This window comes from Monodon monoceros, unplaced genomic scaffold (assembly GCF_005190385.1).
Source record: "Monodon monoceros isolate NGI ecotype Baffin Bay Population unplaced genomic scaffold, NGI_Narwhal_1 Super_Scaffold_13, whole genome shotgun sequence".
NCBI classification, from domain to species: Eukaryota; Metazoa; Chordata; class Mammalia; order Artiodactyla; family Monodontidae; genus Monodon; species Monodon monoceros.
In genome coordinates, this window is record NW_021703769.1 from 85,405,996 (window position 1) to 85,433,296 (window position 27,301).

At 60.9% G+C, this 27,301-nt stretch overlaps 2 protein-coding genes across 2 annotated transcripts in view; one reads left to right on the plus strand and one right to left on the minus strand.

Annotated features, from left to right (window-relative positions):
* Positions 1–7,093, minus strand: part of GPR146 (G protein-coupled receptor 146) — an 11,869-nt gene extending 4,776 nt beyond the window's left edge. Inside the window, 2 exon segments of the mRNA XM_029222359.1 lie at positions 405–463; positions 466–7,093. Coding sequence (XP_029078192.1) covers positions 405–463; positions 466–790 — 384 coding nt within the window. The 5' untranslated portion in view covers positions 791–7,093.
* CUNH7orf50 (chromosome unknown C7orf50 homolog) overlaps positions 1–27,301 on the plus strand; it is a 98,090-nt gene that overhangs the window by 62,381 nt on the left and 8,408 nt on the right. The window lies entirely within an intron of this gene.

The following is a 27,301-nucleotide window of genomic DNA, read 5'->3' on the forward strand; positions in this document are numbered from 1 at the left end:
CTCCCGGCTCTGTCCCATCCTCCCAGCTCTGTCCTGTCCTCCCGGCTCTGTCCCATCCTCCCAGCTCTGTCCTGTCCTCCCGGCTGTCCTGTCCTCCCGGCTCTGTCCTGTCCGGCTGCCCTCCCGCCTTGCCTCCTCCGGGCCCGCCTCCAGACTCGCTGGCCCGGGTGGCCGCCTTCCTCTCATGCTTTCGCTGTGTCTCCGCTCTCCAAATCTCCCCCATGCCTCCTCCGGCACCAGCACCCAGTTGCAGCGCCCACACCAGGTCTCGTCCACGGCCCCTTCGTCAGACGAGACACCAGGAGTGGCCCCGACCTCCTGTCCTCCCACGGGACTGCACCCAGGGGCCCTCCGTGGACTCCCACTCCCGCCAGCCCGGCTGGGTCCCGGTTCCATGCCCGAACCTCTCTTCTGCCTGGTTGGGATCCTGGCCTCCACCCAGGGACCCTGCCTGACTTCCCTCCACTGGGCCTGGGGAACACACAGGTGTGTGCACGTCCACCCAGAGGCAACCCAGTTGCTCTCGGACCCCGGCCTGCGGTCGCCTCTCTTCTGCGGCAGGCGTGCCGAGCCAGGGCTGCAACCAGCCTCGGTCCACGGAGCAGGGCCGCGCCTGACGCGTGCAGGCGTGTTGCCTCGGGGATTGCAGCGATGCCAGCGGGAGGACCGCCGAGCCCTGATCGTCTGCTCGGCCAGCGTGTGGCCCTGGGCCGGGGGAGCGGGCTGGTCGGCCCCAGTGTGCTGGCCCGGCAGAGAAGTGGGAAGCAGCTCCGCAGGCTGGCACTGGCATGCGCCTCGGGCTGTCCGCGGTGGTCCAGTTACAGCTTTATCCTGTTCCTCCTATAAGGGGATTAATCACTGATCTAAAGGTGACTTGCACCCCCGCCGTCTTGTTTCTGATTATGCTCCTGAAGCAGCAGCCTTGGCCCTGCCAGCACGGCGGCTTTCACCGCGTCCGTTCCCCTGCCTGGTCCTGGCGTGGCTGCTATGCAGCGGTCGTCTGGCCAGTCTTGTTCGAAGGGATGGAGAGGTCTTTAGCTTCGGGCCAGGGTGGTTCCAGGCTTGGGGCCAGCAGTGGAGAGGAGAGAGGAGGGTGGCCAGCCTGACAGCGCAGAGAGTTACCTCGCCCGCGGGAGGGCACCGCCGGCCTGAGACTCCAGGGTGGAGGTCATCTCTGTGGGCCGGGGCGGGGGGCTCAGCTGGCTCAGAACGTTGCCCCTGGCGCTGAAGCACCTGCTCAGGGTCTTTCTCTGCAGGCTTGGCTGCATGCATGGCACGAGAGGGTAGCCTTGGGAGAGGCTGGAGCTCAAAAATCATGCTGCTTTCAGAGAATCTGAGAGGAACAGGAAGTCGGGCGGCGTTGGGCCCGATCAACGAGCTGGCCTGCGCGTGGCCTGCTGGGGCTGCTGCTTTGTGAATGTGATGGGGACGCTCTCAGGCCTCCCTGCCCACCTGCTGCGTGCGCGGCTCCGGGGGCTGAGGGAAGCCTTCAAGGGAACACAGCTGAGGTCACCACTGCCACAGCACAGAGGGTCCCCTCTCGGACCCCAGTGGCCTTGCCCTCTGGAGGGAACCAGGCTGAGGCCCCAAGGCCAGAGGTTCACAGTCAGACAAGCTGGCGTCCACCTGTGGTACCTGGGCAGCGGCACTGCCACTGACCTCAAGCTAGCCCATCGGAAGGGCATGGTGATAGGGTGGCCACCTCCAACGGGGCAGGCAGGGCGAGCCCTGCTCGGGGCTGCCGGACGTGGAAGTAGTGGTTTTGTCTCCACGGGAGGCCCAGGGCACGGAGTCGTTTCGGGGTTCTGTCCCACCGCACCCGTTTCTGAGGACTCAGCTGTTTCTAGAGCCCCCTCTCTTCCTTGACCCTCAACTGGAGTGACTGTCATTCATCACAGATGTTCCCGTGCACAGAAGTACTGATAGTTTTCTTCCAAGACCCTCTCTGGGTTCCAATAATTATCTTTCAAGAAGACGTTCTCCCAGACTCGCCAACTTCCAGCCCTGGGAAGGCTCAGCCACCCCGTGGTCACGCTGTGTGCCCCTTGGGTAGGAGCTCCCCCGGCTGTGCTGGGCGGGAGGCTCTTTGGCGGGGTCGTCGGCATGGCACTGAAGAGCTGTCTGCTCCAGGCTCGGGCGGTGGGGAGCGGAGACACCACGAGAGGAAAACCCATGGCCGCCGGGCTCAAAGGTGGATGCTGACATGAGCACAGAGTGTGCGGCGCTGGCCGAGCACCCCAGGGCAGCTCTCCTGCTGTCTTGGATTCCGGAGAAGATGGTCCCCGCTCTGCTCTGGGCCCTGAGCAGGCACTTCCAGGATGTCTGCCGCTCTCTCTGGCACCCAGGAGGCCCTGTCGGATGGCCCTGTGGCCTGGGTGGGTGCCGGGCCGTGCTGACTTGAGTCACATGTGGGCCGAGAGGGTCTTGCGGGACACGGGCTTAGTGTGGAGGCCCGCTCTAGGTGGGCATGGCTGGGCCTCAGGAAAAGTGAGCTGACAGGCCACGCCTCTGCTCAGCGGCCCAGGAAGCCATGAAGCCCAGGAGGGGCCGCGGTGTCCAGGGCCGTGGGGGCAGCGCAGTGAGGCAGCAGCTCCCCCACAATGATCGGTGACTGCGGGGCCCTGGCGGGGGACTGGCCACAGGCCTGGTCAATGGAGCGGAACAGCCGGGGCCCGCTGTGAAGCGGTGCCCACCTGGGGACCTCGGGGCCACAGGGTGCATGTCCAAGCCCTGCTGCACCAAGGGCCCTGCTTTTATACTTAGAGAAGGCAGCTCAGATGCGCCCCCTGGCCTGACTCAGTCCTCCCCTTGGGAGGGACCCACGCTGCCTGCTGAGAGCTCTTGCCCGAGGGCTGCGAGGGAACCAAGCAGTGGCCTGTGAACTGGGCCGAGGGGCCGAGACCGGGACTCCACATGGTTGACGACCGGGCTCCCTGGGCACCCTGCTCACAGCTGCCTGGCTTTGGTCCCTGGGTCAGGAGGTTGTCGCGAGGGTGGAGTACGTGCGGTCAGCGGATGAGCCTGGCCAGTCCCCAGCGTGTGCAGTGGGCTGCGGTTCCTCCTCCTCCTCCACGGTCCGTTACTGCAGAGGAAGCTGCCGCGTGAACTCTCACTCAGACTCTCTGCCAGCTGACACGTGGGGAGAGGACGCTGGCGGAGAGGACAGAGGGCTTGAGCGCGGGCACAGGCCAAGTGCGAGTTCTCACGGGGAGAGGCTGCAGGCCCCATCAGACCCCACAGCACAGCTGAGAGTCCCTGGGACCCCACTAGGGCCTCGGTAACAACACAGGCAGCTGAGCTGGGGTCCCAGCCCCGTGGGGCTGGTCTCCACCCCAGTGGCACCCCTGCTTACAGATGCTCCGCCGTCCCTTCTTTCATTCTCTGCTGGCAAGGACTGCACGTCAGTTGGGCTAGCTGCTGGAAGTGTTTTGAGGCCAGATGTCAGCGTCTTTCTTCCATGATTTTTTTTTTTTTAAAAAAGAACCCAGAACGGTATAAACCAACCCTTCAAAAGTGAATGTCCACAGGTAACTAAAAACCTTGCTCAAATTCAGGGCTACAGTGTACGGTGATCTCTGTGGAAATTGGAGGATGCCAGGAGCACGTCAGAGCAGCGACCTGGCAGGGGGCGGGGAGCGGGCGGCTGTGGTGGGCAGGGGGTCCTGAGTGAGCGTGTGCGCATGCATGAGTGTCAGCGTGTGCACGCACACAGCCCGCAGAACCAGCTAACTCCCGTCCGAGGTCGCTGAACTTGTCCCACTGCACCCGTCTGTTTCCACCTGCCGAGAGCTCCCTGAAGGGGGAGCATTCCTTGATCCGTGCCCTGCAGCCTGGCTGGCTGTGTCCGGGAAGAGGAGGCCTGAGATGGTGTTACAGGCTTTTCCCCAAAGTGCCTGGGCAGTGCGGCTCGGCCTGGCTTTAGTCCTGGAGACCCGCGCGCACCGTAATACCTGGACTTCAGCTGAATGCTCTGGAGCCCTCAAAATGCTTTGAAAATGACTCCTGAATGTTTATTTCCTTTTGTAACAGTGGCTAGAGGCTCTAGCTACAATTAACATGCAGCTGGTAGGAGCCAGACGCTCCGGAAAGCTGATGTTTTCATAGGTCTTCAATGTAGAGAGCTTACGCCTCTGATTCCTGTCACAGACGCTGCGCCTTCCTGGCTGTGATAAGAAACGGTCCATTATGTAGATGGAGTGTCCTGATTTTTGTAGCCTGTTGCTTTTTAAGGTTCTGAACCGAAGAGTGGTGAGTGTGAACCAGGCAGCCTGCCTCAGGCATAAACCGAGCTGCCTCTGGCTCTCCGTGGGAGAGAACGGGCACGTCCGCCGCTCGGGAAGGGCTGCAGGAACGGGGACCAACGGCCCAGGACGCCCGCCCAGGGTCCCAGGCTCTTCACCCTGGGAGAATATGGGACACGTGTTCTCTTGTTTGTGGAGCTCTAGTTTCTTGCCTTTTTCTTGTCCACTGACTACCTTGGTTTGAGGCTAATGCTCCTTCCAGGTAATCTCAACCAGGGGAAAACAGAACCAGGAAGACTCGCTCAGAAATTCAATGGCCACACGGAGAACAGACCAGGCCTCCGCTCAGGCTCCGCAGCCCGGCACCCTGCTGGGCTCCCCCACCCCGCCCTGCCTCTCCCTGGTGTGCTCTTACCTGGGGGGTGCTCGGAGCCACAGATCTTATCGCTGCCCGTGGTTCTTTCCAAGGGAGGAACGCCCGTTACACTTGGTGTAATAGCCTTCCTTGGTTCTCATTAAAACTGGGAAACTCCTAGGTGCGCTCCGCCCTCCCACCACGTGTGCGGGAGGAAGGGGACCCGAGGGGTCGCATGGGACAGGCGGCCCGTGTCACCCTGTCCCTCCACTATTCAAGGGGGGCTCTGTTGGCAGGTCTTGGGGGCCGAACTCGGCCCCTTGGCAGCATCATGTTTTAGCTTCTCAAATTAGAAAGTTCACTTTTACTCCCTAGACCGAGTCCCCTCTGCTCTTTGATGCCTGGCTGGTGTTCTGGGCTCCCGGGCCTGTGAGACCCCGTGGACAGTCGCAGCCTGGTGTGGCCCAGTCGTGCAAGAGGCTTTAGCCATAGAGCGCTGAGGAGCCGGCGGCGAGCAGGGGGAGGTAGCTGGGCGTTCTGCTGAAGGAGGGAGCAGCCTGGGTGTGTCCTGTGCAGAGCACAGCAGCCCTCACCCCAGACAAGCCCTGGGGTGCAGCTGGGGCATGAAAGGCCGGCGGCAGGTTGTATTTTCAGGGTCCAGATGACATCCTAGGGCCTGGAGGATGGATGCAGCTTGCCCAAGGAGCACCCTCCCCTCCCCGCCCCGGAAAGCGGCCAGTCCCTCTTCCCACCAGCAATCATGCACGCATGCTTCCTGGCAGGGATCTTTGCAAGCATGTCACTTTTTCGTTATATAATAGGTATAAGCAGCTCTCCGTTCTAACCTAAAACCCCACACACCCACATCCAGCGGCTGTGCGTGCCTTTCTCCCGTCACCTGCCTGCCAGGGGCTTCTGAGTCCCAGGGACCCCAAGTCAGTGCGGAACTAATGCTGTGTTCGTCTCAGGGTGTTTCCCTACCCCCCCCCCCAGGGAGGCAGGACAGCAGTGGTCAAGGGCAGGGCCCCCCCAGCTTCCTCTCCGTGACTCGGCACAGTACGCACTCACCAGATGAAGCTATGGTTTTTCAAAGCCTGTTATCTTAGAGAGGACTTCTTCATTTAGGAAGATACTAGAGGTTCCGGTGTGGGGAGCTGGACCCTGCAGCGGGTCATGGGGTGTGTGGCCGTCCCCTCAGCATAATTTCCAATAGGGCCTCTTTTCCCTCTCGGTGGCGCCCTGGAGGGGAGCCAGTTGCGACGGTAGTGTTAGTGTCTGGTACCCCTTACGCGTGGGCAGCCTGGAGCATGGTCAGAGCCTTCGTGTTCACACTCTCGCGTCTGCAGAGGCCTGGAAAGCAGGCTGCTCGCCCCCGGGTGACTGAAGGCCAGCCGGGCTAGATGCGCCAACAGAGCGGGGAGGAGGGGGCCGCTGGTCGCAGAGGCACGGAGCTGGTTGTCGGCAGGTGGCCTGGAGCTGCCAAGTGAGTGCACGTCCAGCGGTGGGGGAACAGTCTGTCAGGTCCAGACGCACCCTCTGTCTCCCCAAAGCCCGGACGGACTGCGACGCTGAGACCAGGGCCCCACTGAGACCATGAACCCGGCTACCGTGTTCATGTCATTAACTTGGTGTTGGGTTTCTGGTCCTGGGTAGATGGGCGCTCAGAGGCTGGGGCACTGCCTTCTTCTCAAGTTTTGAAGGAGCCTGATGCCCAGGGGTTTTTATCTTTTTATCAAGTGTCCTAGACCATTAACGACACTTGATATTTCCATTTAGACGTTGCTCCAGAAGTTCCTAAGATTTTGTAATCATAAAAGGGGACGAAAGTTACAACCACGGTGACCCAGGAGCAGGCGGTCGGTCCCCGGCAGGACATGTGAGGAGCCGGCGGTGTTGCTGAGCCTCCTACGCGGCCAGCAGCTCTCAGCTGCCCCGGACAGGTGAATGACCGCAGGGCAGCGGCCCCGGCCGGCTGGGCTCTGCACGGCTGGAGGGCAGCCACGGGCGCGGACAGCGCTCCCACCCGCCGGGGGACAGTGCCCGGGCGGGGCCGAGGGGACCCGAAAGTCAGAGCTCAGAGCGGAGCACCGGCCCCGGGCCGCTGCGTCCCGCGCTACTGCCGCGCGGGCCGAGACCCCGAGTGTGCCCATCCGCCCCCGCCCCGCGTTCGGCGCCCACTCACCGGCTCGCTGGGCCGTGGACCGCGCAGTCGCCGCGAGGGGGGCAGCTCGGGGCTCCGAGAGAGGCGGCGGGGCTGACGGCGCGCACGCCGCGCGGGCCTGTGTACACACGTGACCGCGCCGCTCCCGCCCCGCCCCGGGAGTCCGCCCCGCCCCCGGGGGCGCACCGGTGGCCGGCCGCGGTCCTGGGCGGGCCAGATTGCTGAGTCAGAACGCGCTCTAATCCGCAGGGGGCAGACACCCCGCCCTCGGAGGTTGTAATCGGGGCCTGCCAGGCGCACCTGCTCCTGTTCCCCAAGTGTGGTTGCTGGCTCCAGGTTCACCCCCTACTTCCTGGCCTGAGGAATTTCTTTGTAAACAACTGGCCGCAGGAAAACCATTTAAAGAGACAGTGCACTGTTTGCAGCCTCATCAATTCCGTAGCTGCTGTTCTAATTGGGTGTTGGGAAAGTTACAGAACAAGGTCGTTTTCTCTGCTCTAAGGCTTGTGCTGTAATAGTGCTCCCGGCAACGCGATCTGGCTCCAGAGCTAAGAACATTTCTGAAAATCCACGTGTGCTGTGTGACCGGGGGTGGACGGAACAGGAATGATGGGAATAGTAACCAAGGCTGGCCCTGGGTGTCATGGTCTTGCCGGCTGGGCTCAGGGCTCCACCTTGGGCCATCCTGCTTGACAGGACAGCTTCCTGACCAAGGGATCGGAGAGGGAAGTTGGGGGTCAGCTGGGGGACCAGACTGCCTCTCGCTCTCTGTCAAGGTCATGTACAGACTCCTGGGGCCCCCACCCTCCCCTTGGCCCTGTTGTCATTACCGTAACTTGCTCGCCATGCCAACACCAGGTCTTTGTGGCAGCAAGCAGGCATCCAGCCGTGGGAAGGCTAGTCCCGTCAGCCGGCACTGACATCCAGCAGCGAGGGAGGATGGGCTGTGTGCCAGCTTCTGTTCTGGGCCCTCAGAGCAGCCTTTCAAGGTATACGCGCCATGTTTCATCAAGTCGGAGACTCCGTGCGCGCTGCACACGCCAAAACGTTATGGACCGCTACAAGAAAACAGTCGGACGCTGTCTGTTGAAAGAAGCGTGCTGCTCTTAGAGTCGCCAAAGTGAGGAAATATGCCTTACCATCAATGGAGTACGGCGCCCTGCTCGTTTTAAATTGTACTGAGATTCAGAAAACGTAAGCAGCGTGCCCGGGGTCATGAAGCAGAGTGGAGCCAGAATTTGCACTCAGGTGATCTCTGCTTTCTAGATCAGGGCTTGGGACTTTGGGTCGTCCTAGCGATCTGCCTAAGACATGTTGTCTACTTTTTTGAAAGGCCTAGGACCCCAGAATTCCTGGTCAGAGTCCCTGGAATGCCAGGCTCAACAAGGTCTGCCCACGGGTGCCCACGCCTGGTGAGCTGCTGATCGTAACTGGGAAAAGCAGGCGTTCAGCCCCGTCCCAGCCCCTCAGCCCTCGGGTCACCCCATTGCCTTATGCGCAGAGAAAGACTTCTCCACCAAGCAGGCCCCGGCCAGGGAGAATGGCAGAGTCTGTGTGTGTCGGGGGATCTTCAAAGAGGACCCACCCTCCAGCTGAGCCCAGATCAGCGTTCTCTAGCTGGGGAATGTAAACACGCTCCGTGGGGCCCCAGCTCTGTGGCCTGCTGCTAGCTGCTCCCAGAGTTCAGGCCAACTCCTGGGCAAGACCCAGGTGTCTGCAGGGACAGCTGTACCGTCCTGGGGGCAGGAGGTGTGGGAAGCTGGTCCTGGTTCCTGGGTTTCCAACTGCATCTCTGGTGTTGACTTTTGAAAACCGCGAGGAGTCGGCCTCCCCTGCTCTTTCTGGTTAAGGCCCCCAAGGAGCAGTCAAGTGCTCCCAGGCCCCAGGCCTCTACCTTTGTAGCTGCACACGCCGTGTTCACAAGGCTGGTGCCCTAACTGCGCGCCACACTGTGCAGCAGAGACTCCGGCCAGCGCTCCGCTGGGGTCATGGACATGACTCTCCGTGGATGCAGACTGCTCACCAGTCTTGAGACTCGTCTTCCCCGGTTGTCCTCGAGCGGCAGTCGATCCCACGCCGGGGGCTCTGGACTGCTGGCCAGGGACTCGAGGGTCACCTGCTGCGGGAGCCGCACTTGGTCCTTCCCTCAGGGGCGGGGAGGGTGACAGCTGCCCTCACCGACAAGGCAGGTGGGTCTTTCTTTTTAGGAGTTCTGCACGTTTAGGAGATGCACCTTTTTAGGAGTTTCACACCTACAGGGAAATGTGATTCTATGTGAAACGTGGGTCAAGGGCAAGGAACGTTTAGAGTTCCCTTATTAGTTCTTGCGAGTGTGGCTTGTAGTGAGGTTATGTGTTTTGATGTCTCTGTGGCTCTGTTACTATAAGTCGTGTTGCTCAGGCCCCGGTAGTTGACTTTGATAAGGAAGCGTGAGGGTCTGGTGAGAACCTGAGTCCCACCCTGGAGGGGCCGGGGGTGGACGTCAGTTGACAGCTGGGCCCGTGGTTTCTGTGTGGTCATCCTGGGTCGTCACCCTTGTCAGCGCAGTTGCCTCACTGCCTCCCCCTCCTTTCTAAATCCCACCCTACTCGGCCTCTGCCGGCACCTCTTATGTCCTCCGTGGAAGCAGATCCTCCCCATTATTAACGTGAGAAGTGCCCGGGGTGGGTGTGTGACAGGGTCCCTGCCCTCGGCGTGCAGGGCCTGGCGCGGGGACCACCCAGACTCCAGGAGGGCAGTGGAGCGGCACCCGGTGTCAGCCCTGCCCGAGCTGCGCCTTTCCTGGCCTGGGGGAGACCGGTGGCTCTGAGAGGTAAGCACGCTGACGGGGCCCGCCCTCCAGGAGCCCCAGGCCGGCGCGAGGCAGGCCGTGAGCCGGGGCTCTGGTCCCCGACGGCGAGCACCAGGGACGCCGGCAGTCGGCAGGGGTGCAGCTGGGCCAGCCTGGAGGAGGGCCACCGAGGCTGAGGCCTGGTCCCGGTGCTCTGTCTAGCCTGAGGCCGACGTGCACTCCGCACGCCTAGCAGCCCTGGCACGGCCTTCGTGGTGCTTCTTAGGTCTGGAAAATGTGGCCCCTCCTGAGAGCCCCTGGGCGGCCGCCTGACGGCAGCCGGCTAGGCAATAGGGCGGCCCCTCCGGCCCTCAGGTGTCCCGACGCTCGCCCGACAGCGGCCTGCCCTCCCCTGCCCCGTGGCCGTCTTCTCATCCTGGCCTCCATGTGCGAGGGACCACCGACCCACGGTGGTGGGCCACGAGCCTGGCTGTGTCTCCTCCGTGTCCGAGCCGGCGGCTGTGGCGAGGACGCCACCCTACGGACGCGCCGCACGGGCCCCGCTGCCCACTCTGATTCCGGCGCCGCACTGCCCCGCGCTGCCGCTGCTCTGCAGCCCTCGCCAGCCCAGCTGCTCCGGCTCTCGCACGGCCGCTCCAGCCGCGGGTGGGGAGACGAGGGCACGCCCCCACCCCCGCTACGGGGCACGCGCATGCAGGGGGAGCACGGCCACGTGGGGGCTCCGCACCTGGGCTCCCCTCACCCAGCAGCAGCAGCGCGGATCGTCGTGGGGATTGTAGGTTAACCCGCGATGTGCTTAACTGAGGTTCGTCGCGGCCCCGGCTGTTCAGCCACGTCGGCTCTTGTGTCCAAGAGAAACAGGCGCTGAGCCTGCGTATTCTGTGCACCACACGAGGGTGCAGGGCGAGCGGGTAGTCGTGGGCGAGGTCGCCCACGGTGCCCACGGTGCCCGCGGGACCTGGGAAGGGGCCGCGATGGCTGGCCTTGTGCCACAGTCTTTACGGAGTGATTTCCTGCACTTGAGTGGGATTCCCAGTGGCCACCAGGCCCAGTTTAGAGAGGCCGGGGTCCAGGGGATAACAGACCCCTGAGCAGAGCAGACAGCTGGGGCTCCGTGCGGCCCGGCAGCCTTATCAGAGCGCCCCCCAGCTCCCGGGGATGCTTTGGCAGCTCCGCTTTGCAGGTGGGGAGACCAAGGCTCCGAGAGGAACTGACCTACACAGGGTCCTGCCACGCTCATGGGCTGGAGCCCAGGTCGGTATCAGGTCGGTGGGCTTTGGTGGCCCCTCGTGCTCCCTGTTCTGAGGAGCAGGGATCAGTCCGTCATCTGCAGCGGGCGCAGCGCCTCAGCCTTTGTGCAGCCCCGCCCGTGGGCCCCAGGGTGCTCCCCCGCTTGGATAGGGCGGGTTTCCCCGTGGCCGTCTGAGCGGTCCTGGAGGGGAAGAGCCAGCGTGGCTACAGGGCCACGTCCGCTCGGTGGTTTTCTCGAAGCTGGATCTTCCCTCGGAGCCGAGGATGTGGAGGAAGTTGATGGTGGGAGCCCGTGCGACGCCCAGTCGTCGTCTGACTTTGGGAGGCTGGCCTCCGCGGTGCAGCCTCAGAGGCTCCTTCCCAAGGAGTCAAGTCAGCGCTCCCCAGAGTCAGGGGAGCACGTCACCCAGCTCTGCTGACGAAACTTTTCTGCCACACTTTTAGCCAAGAAGAGCTCACGGTCCGGCTTCCAAATAATGCAGTCAATGACAATATTCCGTTACTTAGAAAAAGCTGTTCCGCTGTAGTCATGTGTGCTTTTATTTGTGTGTACTGCGTGTGTGTGGTATAAAACACACGGATCACATCAGTGCCGTACACTGAAGTGTTCCAGGTGCGTGTGAAGAAATGATGAGATGTCTGGGGGTGAGGGGCGGAGGGGGAGATGGGCCACACCGTTGGACACAGGGCGTCACCACACTTCCCTTAATAACAGAAAGACGAGAAAAGAGGGAGGGTGGTGGGCCTGAGCACGTCCCGGGGCCGCTTGCTGGGACCTGCGTCCTGCCCCATGTGCGCTCACCCCTCCACTCCTGCAGGAGGGGGTTCACAAAGCAGGACTCGCTGTCTTGCTGACGGTTGGCGGGGAGCCTCTGTCATGCCCTGTCCCTCGAGGGAGCCCGTCGATCGCTGCCAGACTGAGCACTGCTGCTGCTGCTGCCGGGTAGGACCTCGCAGGCACGCATCTCGAAGCTGGGGTTAGGAGGGGAAAGAACCAGAGTTTTTATTCCGGGAGTTTATTTTTTCTCTTTGCAAACCTTTAATCGACGTTAAAAATAGTGCACGTGGGCCTTCCCTGGTGGCGCAGTGGTTAAGAATCCGCCTGCTAATGCAGTGGACACGGGTTCGAGCCCTGGTCCGGGAAGATCCCACATGCCGCGGAGCAGCTAAGCCCGGGCGCCACAACTACTGACGCCCACACGTCTAGAGCCCGTGCTCTGCAACAAGAGAAGCCACCGCAATGAGAAGCACGCGCGCTGCAATGAAGAGTAGCCCCTGCTCGCGGCAACTAGAGAAAGCCCACGTGCAGCAATGAAGACCCAACACAGCCAAAAATAAATTAGTTAAACTAATTAATTACTTAATTTAAAAAAATAGTGTACGTGACACAGTGCTTCCTGGAGAGCAGGAGCAGGTTCGCTGGAGGGGTGCATGGCCCGGGGTTTCCTCTCAGCAGCCCGCGCTGGGGGCATCCCGGAGTCTGCTGGCCACCTGCCATTCAGGCGTGGCCCCAGAAGCCAGGGCACCATCCCCACTACAGTGAAGGGTCCCAGGCCCAGGTCTGGCCAAGCCATGTGGGGAAGGCAGTCTGCCCCGTGCCAGGATCCTGCCCGAGGACTCAGAGGAGGGTGGGTGGGGGTGGGGGGTTTTACCCCACGTGACCTGTGGAAATGATGGGGGCTGTGTCTGGCAGGGTCCCCTATACAGAAAAGCGTGGCCTCAGGGCCGAGGCTAGATGCTGGACATTCGTGCAGGCTGGTTCCCCACCCATGGCCTTGCTCCCTCTGCCTTGGATGGATGGCCATCACTGAGACATGCAGTAGATTTTAGGACGTAAGATCAACATACAGAAGTCAACTGTATTTCTGTGCGTCCGCCATGAACGCTGAAACTGAAATTTAACATGGCAGTGTGGTGCCATTCCTACCAGCCCAGCCTTGCTGCTGGTTTTCCGTACCCTTTGGGCATTTGCACTCTTCATGGAGCAGGTTTTTCCATGCAGGAGCTTTTGTTCAGGGGTAAGTTGGGGTTTTTCAGGTGCCTCCTTCCTTATTCTCTTTCCTAACCCTATGCAAGCACCTCTGGCCGCCATCATCTCCTGGGATGCCGGAGGGCTGCCACCCAGGCTCTTGGGCCCAGGGGTAATGCCTCCTAGAGGGAGACCGCACTCTAGTTCTCTGCCGTGGCCTGAGGTGTGGGTGGGCATGCTTGGTGGAAGGCAGGGGGAGGTGGGAAGGACTGTTGCTCCTTGGAGCTTGGTGAGGAGGGTGGGCCTAGGGCTTGGCAAGTGCCACTTATGGCAGGTTTAGAAATTTCCAAATAAATCTCTGTTTATTAATGGTAAGCAAAAACAAACAGTGTGGTATTAATGGAGGGAGAGACACAGATCTGAATAGAGACCCCAGAAACTGTCCCACATCCGCACCTTGATTTTCGGCAGAGGCGTAAAAGTAATTCAGTGGAGAGTCTTTTCAACAAACCGTGCTGCAGTAGTAAGACACACACAGGGGAAAAGTGTGTTGATTCCTTGGGCTCTTCTATGTTGACCGTCATGCCATCTGTAAATACAGACAGTTGTATTTCTTCCTTTCCAACCCGAGTGCCTTCGCTTGCACTTTCTTGCTTTCTTGCCCTGGCTGGAACATGTAGTGCTGTGTTGAATAGCAGTGGTGAGGGTGGGTCTCCTCACCTTGTTCCCAATCTGGTGGGGGGAGGGGCAGTTTTACATGTTACATACCAAGTTGAGGAAGCTCTCCTCTATTATTAGTTTTCTGAGAATGTGTATCATAAATGAGTTTTGAATTTTGTCACACGCTTTTTCTGCATCAGTTAATATGATCATGTGGTATTTATTCTTCAGCCCGTTGATATGATGGGTTTATTAGATTGATTCTTGAAAACTGAACCAGCCTTGCGTCTGTGGAATAAATTCTGCTTGGTCATGGCGTATAATTTTTTTTAATATGTTGCTGAGTAGGATTTTTGCATTTACATCTATGAGAGATTTTGGTCTATATTTTACTTTCTTTTTCATTCTTTTTCCTTTGATACTATTTTTGTCTGGCTTTGGTGGCAAGGTAACACTGGCCTCCCAGAGCAAACTGGGAAATGGTTCCTTTGCTTCCGTTTTCTGGAAGAGCTTATATAAAATTGGTGTTAATTCCTCTTTAAGCGTTTAATAGAATTCCAGCGAAACCATCTGGGCTTGGACACAAGGCTCTGGAGTCAGGCCTGCGATAGCTTTAGTGACAGCCAGGCCCTGCGATGGCCGTCCCTGGAGGGGCTGGCGGGCCGGCTGCACCAAGACCTTGAGCAGCACTTTGCTTCCTCTTGTTGTGGCTGACGGCGGACCCTGCTCCGCTGGGGCTGGTGCTCCCCCCATACTCACACGCGCACTCACGATTTCCACCCGCCAAATGCTTCCAAGCAGGGCCTGACCCGCTGGCGGGGCCACGTGTGAGGGAAGGGGTTTGTGCGGGAGCTCTGGGGGCTGCGAGCAGATGTGGGCATCCAGGCGGGTGTTCCAAACCCCCTGCAGCATTTCCTGTGATTTCACCAGTGGTTGGTTCTCAGGAGGTGCCAAGCCTGGGAACACTGGGCTTGCTGATCAGCTGGACGTTCCGGCTAATAATGTCTGCGTGGGACATATTTATTCTTTGCTGAATGACTCAGAATGATCCCCATGATCTTGGGGTGCTGGTTTCGAGAGCTTGTTCTTACTGCCTCGGGGGAGGGTATGGTGGCAATTCCATGCTTCTGGAACACCAGCTCGGCAGAGTTGTTCCACTCTGCCTCCCACACCCCCAGCCATCCTGGCTTCTCCTCTGCTTCACGTGGGCCTCTGTGCCCCCTCCCCGGGATGTGGCTGCCTGCTCCCTTTGCCTGGACCACCTCTCTCCCAAATATCCACGGCTGTGCCCTCACCTCTGGGTCTCAGGTGTCACTGTCCTGACGCTGTCTCCTTGACCTCCGTCCTCCTCCAGCCATTTTAAATGACAAAATGTAAGTCAACCGACTCTCTGTTGTCCCTAATTTTCCTCCTTAGTGTTATAGCCTTTCAGGGCAGTCTAACTATGGCGGGGGGGGGGGGTCTTAGTTCAGGCTGCTATCACAAAATGCCGTAGGCTGGGTGGCTTATAAGGAACCAATGCCTTTCTCACGGTTCTGGAGGCCGGAAGCCCAAGACCAAGGCACTGGCCGTTTTGGTGTCCAGTGGGTTCTCTTCCCCGATCTCCTTGCTGTGTCCTCACGTGGTGGAGGGGTGAGGAGCTAGCTCTCTTAGTGACAGCCAGTGCCCTCTCTTATGAAGGTACTGATCCCCTTCACGAGGCCCCCATCCTCGGGATCTACTTACCTCCCAAAGGCCCCACCTCCTAGTGCCATCGCGGGGTGGGCAGTAGCATTATGATATATGAGTTGTGGGGGCACTGGAACATGGTTTGTGGTAGCAGGCGTTCCCCGCAGTAAGCTTAGCACTTAGAAGAACATCTCATGTGAAGATGTTGCTTAACAAATGTATGTGGAATGCATCCAGGTCTGTTATGTAGCCACGCTTCCTGGCCAGGAGCTGCTGGGCCAAGTTGCATGGGGTTCTAGGGCCTCTGTGGCCCCTCAGGGGTAGACCCAGTGTGCTGCTGCCGGGGCCACACGGCAGGCAGGCCCCTCAGCCACACCGTCCCGCTCCACCGCTGGACTCTGGCCACGAAGGCCTCGGGGCTGGACCAAGCGCCTTTTCTCTTGGGGTCCCTACAGGTAGCCCCAGGGTGCACTGAGTGGCCCTGTGCCTGCTGCTGTCTGACACAGGCCAGGGACAGACAACCAGGGGGTAGCACAGCCCAGCAGCACCTTCTGGGGGTGAGCCTCACCTGCCTCTGTGTGAGGGCTTGCGGGACAGAGTGTGTCCTGCAGGCGGGTCCCTGGGCAGAGAAGGGCCTGGGAAGGAGCTGGGTCGGGAGCGGCAGACTCGGCCCGTTTCACACCCTTTACCTCGTCTGCACAGCGTAGGTAACAGGGCGGCTGGGAGCGTGAGACAAACGGGCACGAAGCTCCCTCTGCGCTGCGTGTCCCTGTGTGCGGTGTCCGCCCCTCACCCTGCCCCAGGCCAGCTCTTCCCCTCCTGCTCTCTCCTTTGTCCAGCCTCCCACGGTGGCCCATTAGAGTCACCAGAATAGTACCGTGAAGAAACCAGATTGGGGGTTCTTGGGTTGCAGGGCTGGCACAGGAAATGCACTGGGAAATCAGCACGCAGATCCTCTGTGACTCGGAAGACCCCAAGTGAAGTCCATTCCATGAGACTGGCTCGTCGTGGCTTCGAATCTTGAAACTGTTTGTGTTAGCATTTCTGAGTCTCGGTTTCCTTATCTGTAAAGTGAGAATGCCGACGCCAGCGTCCCCAGGGCTTAAACAGGGTCACAGAGGTGCGACTGTGCTGGTGGGCCAGCGAGTCCCTGCCCTGCCCTCCACTCTCCTCCCCCACCCAGCTCTGGCCCCCGCCCCCGCCTCGTGCCTGTCCCTGTCCCTGTCCCTAGCAGCACTCCTGGGGAGCCTCTGTGTGTGGACCAGCCTTGGGTGCTGGGGAAACGGCCAAGAGGAAACGCACAGAAAGGTGCAGTCTTGGCTCTGGGACCTTGGGAGGTCCTCATCGGGCTGGGAAGCTGGGACACCCACACCCGCCGGCCAGCGCACGGCCTCAGCACCCAGGGGACAGCGTGTCCTCACGCCAGGATGCCGGAGCAGCCCCCCGCCCCCGAAACCAGCCCCGCCTCCAGAGCCTGCTGCAGGCCTTGGGCGGGTTCAGCAGGCTCCGGCTGCGGGAGCGTGGTTTTCCTCGGACTATAAAAATTGATTTGCAGTTTTGTCTTAGGAGAAGGACACCTTCATTCATTTACTCCGTGAGCCTTTATTGAGCACCTGCTTTTTGCTGGGTGGGTCTGCGGTGGGCAGACCCGGCCTTACGCTTGTGGAGCTCAGTTTGGGGGGGTGGAGCTCCAGGGGCTCTACACAGCGGGTTCAGCGGGTGAGGCAGAAAAGGCTTCCCCGAAGCTGAGGGTTGACAGGCGCTGGAAGTGAGCGCTCCAGCCAGGGGAAGCGCATGCGCAGACGCCCTGGGAGGAGACAGCAGGCCAGGTTACCCGGCTGCAGGGGGTGGAGATGGGGGGTGGGGACCGAGCCGGTGGTCGGTAGACGCGTCCGTGTTAACTGCACCGCGTGGTTTTCCTGCCTCCCCTGTGGGGACCTGCCAGGGAGCCCGGGCCACCGCGCCGTGAGGAGAGCCACAGGCAGAACCTTGGGCGGGGGCTCAGCGTCTGCCACTCGGCGGCCGAGCTGTGGGCCGGGAAAGTGCCCGGTGCCCTGGGCTGGGCCTTCCCCTGGCCCGGAGGTCCCTCCTCTCCCCTCTCCCTCCCCGGCCCGGGGCCGCGCAGCAGCCGCCGCCCACTCGGCCTAGAGGGGAGGGGTGGTCCTCGCCCCCCAACCCCCGTGCAGGGGCGACCCCGCCCACCTCCTGACCCCGCCCCTCCAGGAGTCCCGCCCACACGCCCAGCCGCGTGCTTGCGTCACCGCCCAGCCGGCTGGATCCGGTTCCAGCCGAGCCCAGCCGGCCTGACATGCGCAGTGCGCGGGGGCTGCGGCGGCCGGGAGGTGCCGCGCTCCCGGGCACACCTGGCGGCCTGGGACGCGGAGGTCAGTGCGCCGGGCTGGGAGCGGGCCGTGGGGGCTGGGGGGCGCGGGGGTCCGTCCTGCAGGGCGGGGCGGGGTCTCGGCGGCGCCCTGGAGACCCGAAACCGGGGTGGGGGCGGGGAGGAGGAGGGGCCCGGCCCGCTTAGTCACGCTTCCAGACGAGAGGGTCCGGAGCGCCCCGCCTTCCGGGCCCGGGGTCCTGAACCGCGGACAGGCTGCGTGGGGCCGGGGCTCTGAGACGCGAGTCGACGCGCCGCGCCTCCCTCTCCCCGGGCGAGGCCTTGGGTGCCCGCCGACCGTGGGCTGCTTCTTCCATCCCGGGACCCACGCCAGTCCCCTGGGCTCTGCCGGCCCCACCTTCTCTCTGTAAGAGCGGGGAGTGGTCTGGATCACGTCGCTGTCCCCTCCCCCAGGCTGGGCTGTCATCACCGTTGGCGACCCGCCTTCGGGGCCTTTATAGCCGGAGGCCTTAGCCCTGCAAGGTCCACCGCCACAGAGCGCATTGAGTGTCAGGGCTTGGGGGCGGAACCCACCAGGGCATCTACCATTTTGCTTGTGAAATTATCTGGGTATGCGTAGCTCTTTGCTTGGCAATGTGAGTGTTTAGTTTTTTAATTCATTGTTACACTCAGGAATTCTTACAAAGTGTGGGGGGTATTTTCCTCGTGTGATGAAATGACTTTGGAAGTTACACTTAACAGCGGATGGAGCACAGCGGATGGAGCTGACATCGTGAGGTGCTACATGCACGTTTAACGAAGCTTCTGGATTTTCCTGTTTCCTTCTTTTGGAGCCACTAACATGTTTTGTTTTGTTTTGTTGACTGAAGAGCCTGCAGCCTGGTGCCTGTGGGGCTGGAGGGCAGCTGGGCCCCTGTAAGGCCCGCGGTGGAGGTGGGTTAGGACGCGGCCCCAAACGGGTATATCCACTGTGTGCCCGGTCGTGCAGTTTTCTCTCCCAAGGACACAAGGCGCAGAAGCCGCTGGGGAAGACAGTCCAGAGTCTGCTGGGTTGACACGGGGTGAAAACGTAATTGAAAATCTTGAGCAAAAGTGGGATTGTTTTTGCTTTGAGGGAAGCAGCGTCGGACGCTGTGGGAAGCTTGGCGCCCCAGGCCCACCTCGAGTATGGGGGAGAGAGAGGTCTGTGTGGTCTTGTGGTATGCTTTTCATGCGTTCAGAATATGATTTTCATTAAAATGGCAAGATCAGTACTGTCAGATTAGGAACGACTGTCTGCTAGTCTTTCAGAAGTTGCTGGAAGTTACGCTCTCTGTGTGTTAAACGTTATGTCTAGACTCGCAGCTCGTTCGCTTGATGTTCCGCTCAGCTCTGCCCACGCTGGCTGTCCATCTCCCGGAACTGCATTTCCAGGTTACACACAAGATGCAGCCTGAACTCCTGGTCAGTCACACGTTTCCAAAGATGGAAGGAAAGCAGCTGCTTGTAGGGAGGAGGTGGGTGTGGCCGGGGCCTGCAGAGCCGGGGGCAGCTTCTCTGAATACACGAAGCCGACCTGTGTGACCTTTGCCTTCCGATAACGGGACAGTCCACGTTAGGCTGTTGACCGTGCAGAGTGCAGCTGTGTTGGCCTCTCAGCAGCGAAAGTGATGGGGAGGGTTGTACATCATTCTCCTGCCTAGAACCAAGGAGGGCCCACGGGCCGGTCCTGCGTGTGGACATCAGAGCTCCTGCAGAGGCCAGCCAGCCAGGGCCTGTTTGCTCCCTGCATATGGGCGAGATCAACCCAAAAGCTTAGCCGAGATTCTGGGAAGCAGTGAGAGCCGGTGGCCCTTGGGATCTGGGGGCCAGGAAGGCCTGTGCCGTCTGCAGCTAGGAGGGGGTGTGGGGTCCTGGCCCTGGGCCACTGTCCTGGGCCTGCTGGTGGGAGACCTTGGGGCTGTGAATGAAGGTCTCCAGTGGGCAGTGGGGGTGGGTGACAGTCTCTTCCTGTCCTCAGGAGGCCTTAAAGACTGGGTGTGTAGGAGCCAGGTTCCTGCTAAAAGTCAGCCAACGAAAGCCACCCCCCATAAATGCCTGGTAAGAAGAATCGGTGGACCTCCTCAGCCCACCCCCGCCCCGGGGCTCATGGGGAAGCCGGGTAGCTGCTCTGGAAATGGAAGTGGTACCAGGGGAGGGGTAGATCGTGTGGCCCTCCTACCAGCTTCGTTCCTGCTGGGCTGGAGCTCTCCCTGATGGAATGTGCTGCATCTTCTCTGTTCTCCTGCCCCCTCTGCCGTGGGGCCTGGGGTCTCAGCTAAGACCTCAGTGGCCCTGAGGTCCCCGTGCCGCACCTCAGCAGCACGTGACCACCCCGCCCCCAGCCTGTGGTGCCCGTGTTATACCGGAGCCGGGTGCTCCTCACCCTTCCCCCACAGGCCTGCGGCAGCTCGGCCACAGCTCAGCCTGTGTCCCCCGAGGCCCCAGGCCCGGGCTTGTCGGACACGGTGCCTGGTGGGGGAGGTGCTGGGTGCATCAGGTTCCCGCGTACAGGCCCTGGGCCTCGCGTGCCGGTGCTGACCTGCCCGTGCATCTACTGGCTTTGGCTCTCCTTTGACCACGTGTCCCTGCGGCCTCTCCCCCCAGCTCCTCCCTAGACCGCAGCCTCTGAAGGGAGCCGAGGGATCTCGCCCATCCTGGCTCTCCCCTGAAGCTGTAGCCTGGCTTTGCTCCATTGTCCATCCAAGGGCAGGAACGGATGGACAGCCTGTGAAAAGGTAAAATGAGTAAATGTCTCAGGACTTTCTGCTCCCAGAAACGAATCTGATCTCTGTAAACACGGTTCCTGTCTCAGGGCAGTTAAACCAGGCCTCCTGCTGTCTACAGGCCAGAGGGCGTCCTGCCCGCCCCCGCCCCCCCCCCATCTTGCAGGTGTGGGCCTTGCAGAGAGGCTGTCCTTGCTGACCGGGACCCCCGTCCAGAGGAGATGAGAAGTTGATCACAGCACGGCCTTGGGAGAGCCAGGAGTCCTGCCGTCATCCAGGCTGAGGCTCTGGGGGACCTTGAGAGAGTTTTATAGGCTGGTCATCACAGCACGGCCTCGGGAGAGCCAGGAGTCCTGCCGTCATTCAGGATGAGGCTCTGGGTGGTCATCTACTCCCTGGCTTTGGCACCCCGATCTGTGTTTCGTGTGTCTTCTGGCTTTTCAAGTGCCCGGTGGCACGTAACACACGTTCATTTGAATCCTTGGGTTACAAGAGAAGCAGAATGGAAGTTAAGTCTTCTGGTCGCCGATGCCCCCGGCCCGCTGAGCGTGCAGCCGTGCTCAGAGTTTTTTGTTCTGAAGCTGGTCTCTGACAAGGGCCAGTGTCTCCAGCCCAGGTGGGGGGCAGGTCCTGCCGGCAGCCAAGGCCACAGGCTTTGAAACGGTTGATGTGGAAAACCTTTCCCAGAGCCCTGGCCTGTCTGCAAGGGCCACCGTCCCTCGGTGGCACAGCCCCCCGCCTGGGCCGTGGCCGTGGCGACCCCCCCACCCCTTGAAACCCTCACCTCTTCCTCTGTAACCCAGGAGCTGGGCTCCAGCGGGATCCGCGTGTGTTTCTGGCCAAGAGGGTCTGACGGTTTCGATAACGTCCAAGACCCACGTGGAAGGGGACCAGGGGTTGATGGGCTGGGAAGGGGAGAGACGTGGGCCAGGGAAATGACGCCCTTCCTCCCAGGTGCTGTGGTGGTAGAGCACGGGGCGGCGCTGGGCAGGATTCTTGGGAGGGCTCCATCTCACTGATTCTGGGACCCACTGGGGTTGAGCATTTCCTTGTGCTGTGCGTGTTGACAGCAGATCACAGTGGCCCTGGGGGGCGGGGGGCGGGGCCAGGCTTTCATGTACTGTACGGGGACTTCTCACAGTGTCACCTCACGTGGATCTGCCCTGGGTGCGGTAATGAAGCGCGGAGGCTGTATTTTGTGAACTGGTATCTGTTTCAGCGTGGGCCCCTGTGCTTGTGTATCCTGGTTCAGGCATTTGAAAACATCTGGTGTCTGCAGCATCTGGATGGAGGAGCTGTGCCCTGCTCTGAACGGCCGCTCAGCCCGGGGCAGCCGCTGTCCCTGTCCTCCAGGAGCTCACTTACCTCCGGCCGTGCGCTCCTTGAGGCCAGAGCCCGTGTCTGCCTCAGCACCGGCAGCAGCAGCGGCAGCTCTGCAGGGCACCGGGCCCGTCACCCACGGCCCACAGCGCTCGCAGCGTCCCTGCTTGCGCGGCCCAGCCGCTCGCTGGGTTGATCAGAGCAGCGTCCTGCGTTGTGTGCATGCTTTCTGAAGTTGTTTGGAATTGGGTTGGTTTTTTTTGGCGGAGCTGCGAGACTTGTGGGATCTCAGTCCCCTGACCGGGGATTGAACCCGGGCCGCAGCAATGAAAGCCCGGAATCCTAACCGCTAGGCCACCAGGGAACTCCCTGGAATTGGTCTAGTTTTAATCAGAGTACTGCAAATAAAATGAAGAGGGTACATATCACTGTTTCTATTTCTGAATTAGCAGAGGAAACTCAGCATCACTCACAGGTTGGGGGAATGAGCGTTCAAAGAATCTAACAATTTGTAACTGAAATCTTAGTGTCTCCTGTGTGTTTCTGCTCTTGTTCTGCAGGGAAGCTGGGGGCGGGGGGGAAGGCTCATGGCGTCTGTGTTGCCCTTCAAGTTGCATCTAGTTATTTCAAAACACAAAGTTTTATTTAAATATTATAGGAAACACTCCCTCTTTTGTTCTTCATCATTTTCAGGAAAGGAAAAAGGAATTGATTGGCTACCATGAGTTTCCCTTTTGACTTTTAATAATTGCAATAATGCTCCTGATTAAGGTTTAGTTTTCAAGCTGAAGCAGTGTCTCAAAGGAGCTGCAGGCGGGGACTGGGCGTCCTGCCCGCGGATGCCTGGCTTCAGAAGCGGAAGGAAGAAGGGGCTGTGTGGCCTGGGGAGGCACCAAGTCTGGGACCAGTTTCCTCTTAGGTGCCCTCCCTTCCACCCCTGAGCTCCCGTCGCTTCAAGGTTCATCCGGCTCCATGGGACTTCCGGGAGAGAAGCCGGTGCTTCTGGCCTCAGCGGTGTTTGGACAGAGACCTGTGGTTAAGGATCACTCTGGGGGGGGGGGTGCCTGGCGGGGACCTGCACTCTGACCACCTCTGGAGAGTTGCCGTGCCCTTGGGGACGCTGTCTGGCCTGTGGACAGACAGCTGAGCCGAGTGACTTGACTGCTTGTGCTGCCCGGGCCCCTGCCCCCGCCACCTCAGGGTCACTTTGACCCTAAACCCAGCCCTCACACTGGGGTCAGGTCACGCCTTACAGCTCATCCCTGGTTCAGGCTTATGTTTCATTGGCAAGGATTTTTAACGCACACTTTTCTAGTCCCCTAATTCTGTGGTTGATGGGTTTCGCCTGGACGGAGTGGGTGGGTTAGGGGCCCCACCCCGGCCTCCGCTGTCAGCAGGCTGGCCGATGACCCTGTCCCCGTGTGTCAGTGGTCAGCAAGGAGCAGCCCCCCCGACCCCGGCCGGGAAGTTCCACCCGGGGGGTGGTCCCTGCACTGCTGGCTCCAGCCAAGTGCAGGCTCCTCATCAAAGCACGTTCGCGGCCACCACTGCCCAATGGCACTTGCCGGGTGATAGAAGGGAAGCTGGACCCCGACACTGAGTTCGATGCTCTTTGAAGTAGGAGGCTTCTGAGGAACACGTGGGTGACGGGCACTGCCCTCTCCCCACCGTGTTGGCCCCTCTGAGCCCACGCCCCTGGGGCTCACCCAGCTCTGCTGCCATCAGGATCAGAGATCCCGCTGTCAGTCTTCCCGCCCCCCCCCCCCCCCCCCCCCCCCGGCCTCCCAGCTGAGCAGGACCTGGCTCTGGGCCTGAGCTCGGAGGCGGAGAGAACGGCCCCTGCACGGAGCCCCGGCAGCACGGGGCTCAGAACTGCCTGGCTCCCCGCGCTTCTCCTCCTGAGCTGGTGGGGGACCAGAGGGTCTGCAGGCAGGAGACCCCCTCCCGGGCTACACTGTTCCCCGCAGCTGTGTAGTGTAACCTGTGAGCACGAGGCAGCAGGGGCCCCCCAAACATGGCCCGTCTCAGGCCACCCCAGCTGACCTTTCCTTCCTTGGCTCCCCCACAGACCCGTGACCCCCAGAGTGGAGAGCCAGACCCCCACCCCTTCCTGTGTGTTGGGGCCTCCGGGCGAATCCAGTTCAGAGCCCTGGGCAGGAGCTGATTAGAGGGTCCGAGCCAGGCCAGTGGGAGCCCATGCGGGAGGTCGGGGAGGTCGTGGTGGTCTAGGCGCCCCTCCCAGAGTGGGGCCTGAGAGGCCCTGGGGGGAACCACACTGGGACAGAGGGGTCCCCAGGACCGCCCACCTCCAAATGCACACACAACTCGAGAAAGCCTCACCTGAAAGCCAAACACGTGGTCGGGGTGCAGGAGGACCCCAGAGAAGGAGAACCGACCCATCTAGTAGACGGGCTCCTCCTCTGTGCCTGTGCCGGGCCTGCCCCACCCTCCCGGGTCAGCCTTGGTTCATAGAGGAAGACTTTGCTCCCTGAGACTGGAGGGAAGGAAAAAGGTGGTTGGAAGAGAGGCCCGTTTGTAACCTGGGACACCCTCACAAGGCAGTGGGGACGGGGGGCCACTTGTGCCCGGTCGATGGAGCGTTGCAGGACGCCTGCCCTGTCAGTGTCTCCTGATGGCCCCGTGCCCACAGGCCAGGGACCGAGGCTGTGGTGCTACTCCCTGAGTCTTGGCCCCAGCCCCCCACCCCCGTAGTGTCACCGGCAGGGGCAGGGCAGGCCTGTCCCCATCACGGAAGTGGCTGGGGAGGTACGAGGCAAGGGGTCCTCCCGTGGTGGCAGCGGTCCCACGGTGACCGTCCTTCCAGTGTGTCCCATTTTCATCTGCATTCCTGGCCAGTCCTCAACGAAGGAACTGGAGACAAGTCCAGTCTGTGGCACCAGTGGTCGGTGCCAGCCTCGCTTCAAGGGATCACAAAGGGAGAGGGGGGTCCCCCTGCACGTTCTGCTGGCGCTTCCAGTGCCTTGAAGTTGCAGGACCCCCTGGGCTCCCCGGGGTCCTCCTATAGGGGCAGGGTTGTGGGTTTTCAGTCTCTGGTTCTGGCTGGGGTGTGACCGGTGACACTGCCTGTCTCGGGGTCAGGGCAGGGCCGGTGGCCAGAGCACGAGGCCCGCTAGGGGTCCAGGCGCCCTGCTTGTGGACAAGGGCTGATGGGCCTCCTGGCCTGAAGGACCCGAGCCTGTCCTCCTTCAAAGCAGAGGGTTCTCTGCCTGAACTGAGCCTGTGGAAACCTTTCCAAATCAAGGTCATGCCGTTTCTGCTCTGTGTCTCTTGCCCAGAGTCACGGGGCTGGATGCTTCCTTCATGTAGTTGTGTTTTCTCTGTGTCGCTATTCCCGTAAGAAGTCAGCACGTTTCCTTTTGTTTTGTTGTTTATTTAGTGCATTTCCTGGATGTACTCAGTGCCTGTGTTGCCCAGACGCCGGTAAGGGTTTAAGTGCTAAACGCGCCTTTAATCACCCGTGTGCTGCGCTACTTAATACGGTGCGTGCAGACGTCCATGCGTGGATGCAATTTGTGCCTGGACCTCCAGGGCCCTCCAGGCTCCACCATGGTCCTCCAGGGCCCGCCAGGGCCTTCCGTGGTCCTCCAGGGTCCTTCGGGGCCCTCCAGGGCGGCCGTGGCTTATCAGCTTGGGTGCACATCCTGCCAGAGGTCTTCCACACAGGTTGACTTGTTTTTGTGCCCTTTGAAACATAGCCCTGAAGAGCTCTAACTGGAGAGGGGAATATGTTGCTGAAACTTAAGTTTTCACCTCACTTCGTGTGAGGGCCTGTGTTTTGTCTGGAGCAGCAGCGCGGTGCGGTGCTTTCGAGGAGACCCCAGCGGTCAGTTCCCCATGGTTGTGCTAAGTTGGGGAGACGGGGTCTGTGTTCCAGAGAGCAGTCGTGTTAACAACAGTGACCCTGCTGCCCCCAGGCCTTCCCCAGGAGTGGGCCTGGCCTGTGGGGAGTCCCGGGGTGGCTGTGGTCCGCAGGGCTTTCTGGGGGTGAGGCTTCTCCTTTCCCTGAAACTTGGTCCCCAGAAGGGCCCTCACAGGCTGCGGTTGTGGACTCCTGCATTCCTTCCAGATGGTCTTGGTGTTTTCGTGGGCTGTCCCCGCCGCCAGCAGTACCAGCGGGAGGGGCGGGGGCCCCCAGGCCTGAGTGAGTTTAGGGAAAGGACACAGGTCCCACAGGGGGACCGTCCCTGGGGCTTGGGCAGGTGTGCAGAGCCCAGGGGGTCAGAGGTGCTGGCTTCCTCACGTGGTCCACACCAGGGTTTGGCCCGGTAGCGTACGTTGTTTAGTTGGAGTAGCCAGCATTTAAAGTTTAGGAGATTCACCTGTAAACGTGTTTCCAGCTTTTCTTGAGTCCAGTTAGCTCAGCGTTTGCCCCGGGCCCCCAGCTCCCCTGGCTGCCGCGCCCCTGTGTCTTGCCTGGCCCCTGGGCCTCATGGCTCTGAACAGCTCCTCTCGGGGGCCACGGAGTGTGGGCTCCCCCCACTGCCACATCAGGGGCACCACCGGCCAAAGCGAGAGTGATTGAAAGAAGCTCTTTTTGTAGTTTCCAGAGTCCGTGCCTAATACAAGACCTAGGTCCTTAACGCTGGACGTTCCAGCAGCCCCAGGAGAGGCAGTTGGACCCTTCAGGTGCCCCCCTCCATGGGACTGCTGGGGTCCACGCCCCCTCCCTCCCAGGCCCACGCTAGAGCCCTGGCCATGTCCCCCTCCAGCCTCCTTCCTGTGCCCTTCCGTGGGGACAGTGGCACCTCGGGCCATCACTGGGCCTGCAGAGTACCCCAAGAGCCCTCAGGGAGTGGGACCTGGCTCCCGTCTCTTGTGTGACCAGGCTTAGCCTCGGGGAAGCAGCCAGCACCCTATAGGGTCAGAGGGGCTTGGGCAGCAGGGGCCTGGACCTGGATTTGGAGGACACCACCGTGTCATAGTGACAGTGGGAGCCATGGGGGGGGGGTTGCATCCACCCTGGGGGCAGATGCCTCTGACCCTTCCATTCCCTTCCCAGACCTGCCCAACCTGCTGGCCTCCCTCGGGGGTCAGTGTTGGCCAATCCCCAGCCCTGACCCTTCCCTGGGACTTAGGGCCTGGTGGCCGGTGCAGTGCCCCCCTGGGTGGCCCAGAGGGGCAGGGCTAGCCTGCTGCTTTTAGTGCCAGCTTCTCTGTGAGCCAGGGGGTGTGTCTCCTAGACCCCAGTGCACCCCACTTCGGATTTGTGACAACGTGGAAGGGCCTGGAGGGTGTAGTAGTGCTGGAATAAGTCAGACAGTGTGATTTCACTCACGTGGAATCTAAAACACAAGCAGGCAAACCAGAGATGCAGAGGTCAGTGTGGTGGCTACCAGAGGGGAGGGGCGGGGGAGGGCAGGGCAGGTTAGAGGCTCAACCCCAGGGTGACAGATGGAAACTAAAGGTTTGGCTGTGAGCACGCTGTTGCATCCACAGAAGTAGAAATTTACATAACGTTATGAGCCAGTGCTACTCCAGTGAAAAATACCCTGGTTTAAAAACGTGATCTTATTCCCCGTCAGCGGAAGTCTGACTGATACTGGCGTTAGCGTTTCAGGCATGGTTGTGATTTTTAAAGCAAACACACACCCTTCGGGCAGCTGTGTGGTCAGAGCCCCTGCTGCCCTGTTCTCCAGGGTGTTCCAGCCTCCTGCCTCTCCCCCCTCCCTCTCCCCCTCACTGTCCCCCTCTCTCTCCCCTCTTCTCCTCCCCTCTCCCCCACCCCCGTCTCCCTGCCTCTCCCCCTCCCTCTCCCCCTCCTTCTCACTGTCCCCCGCCT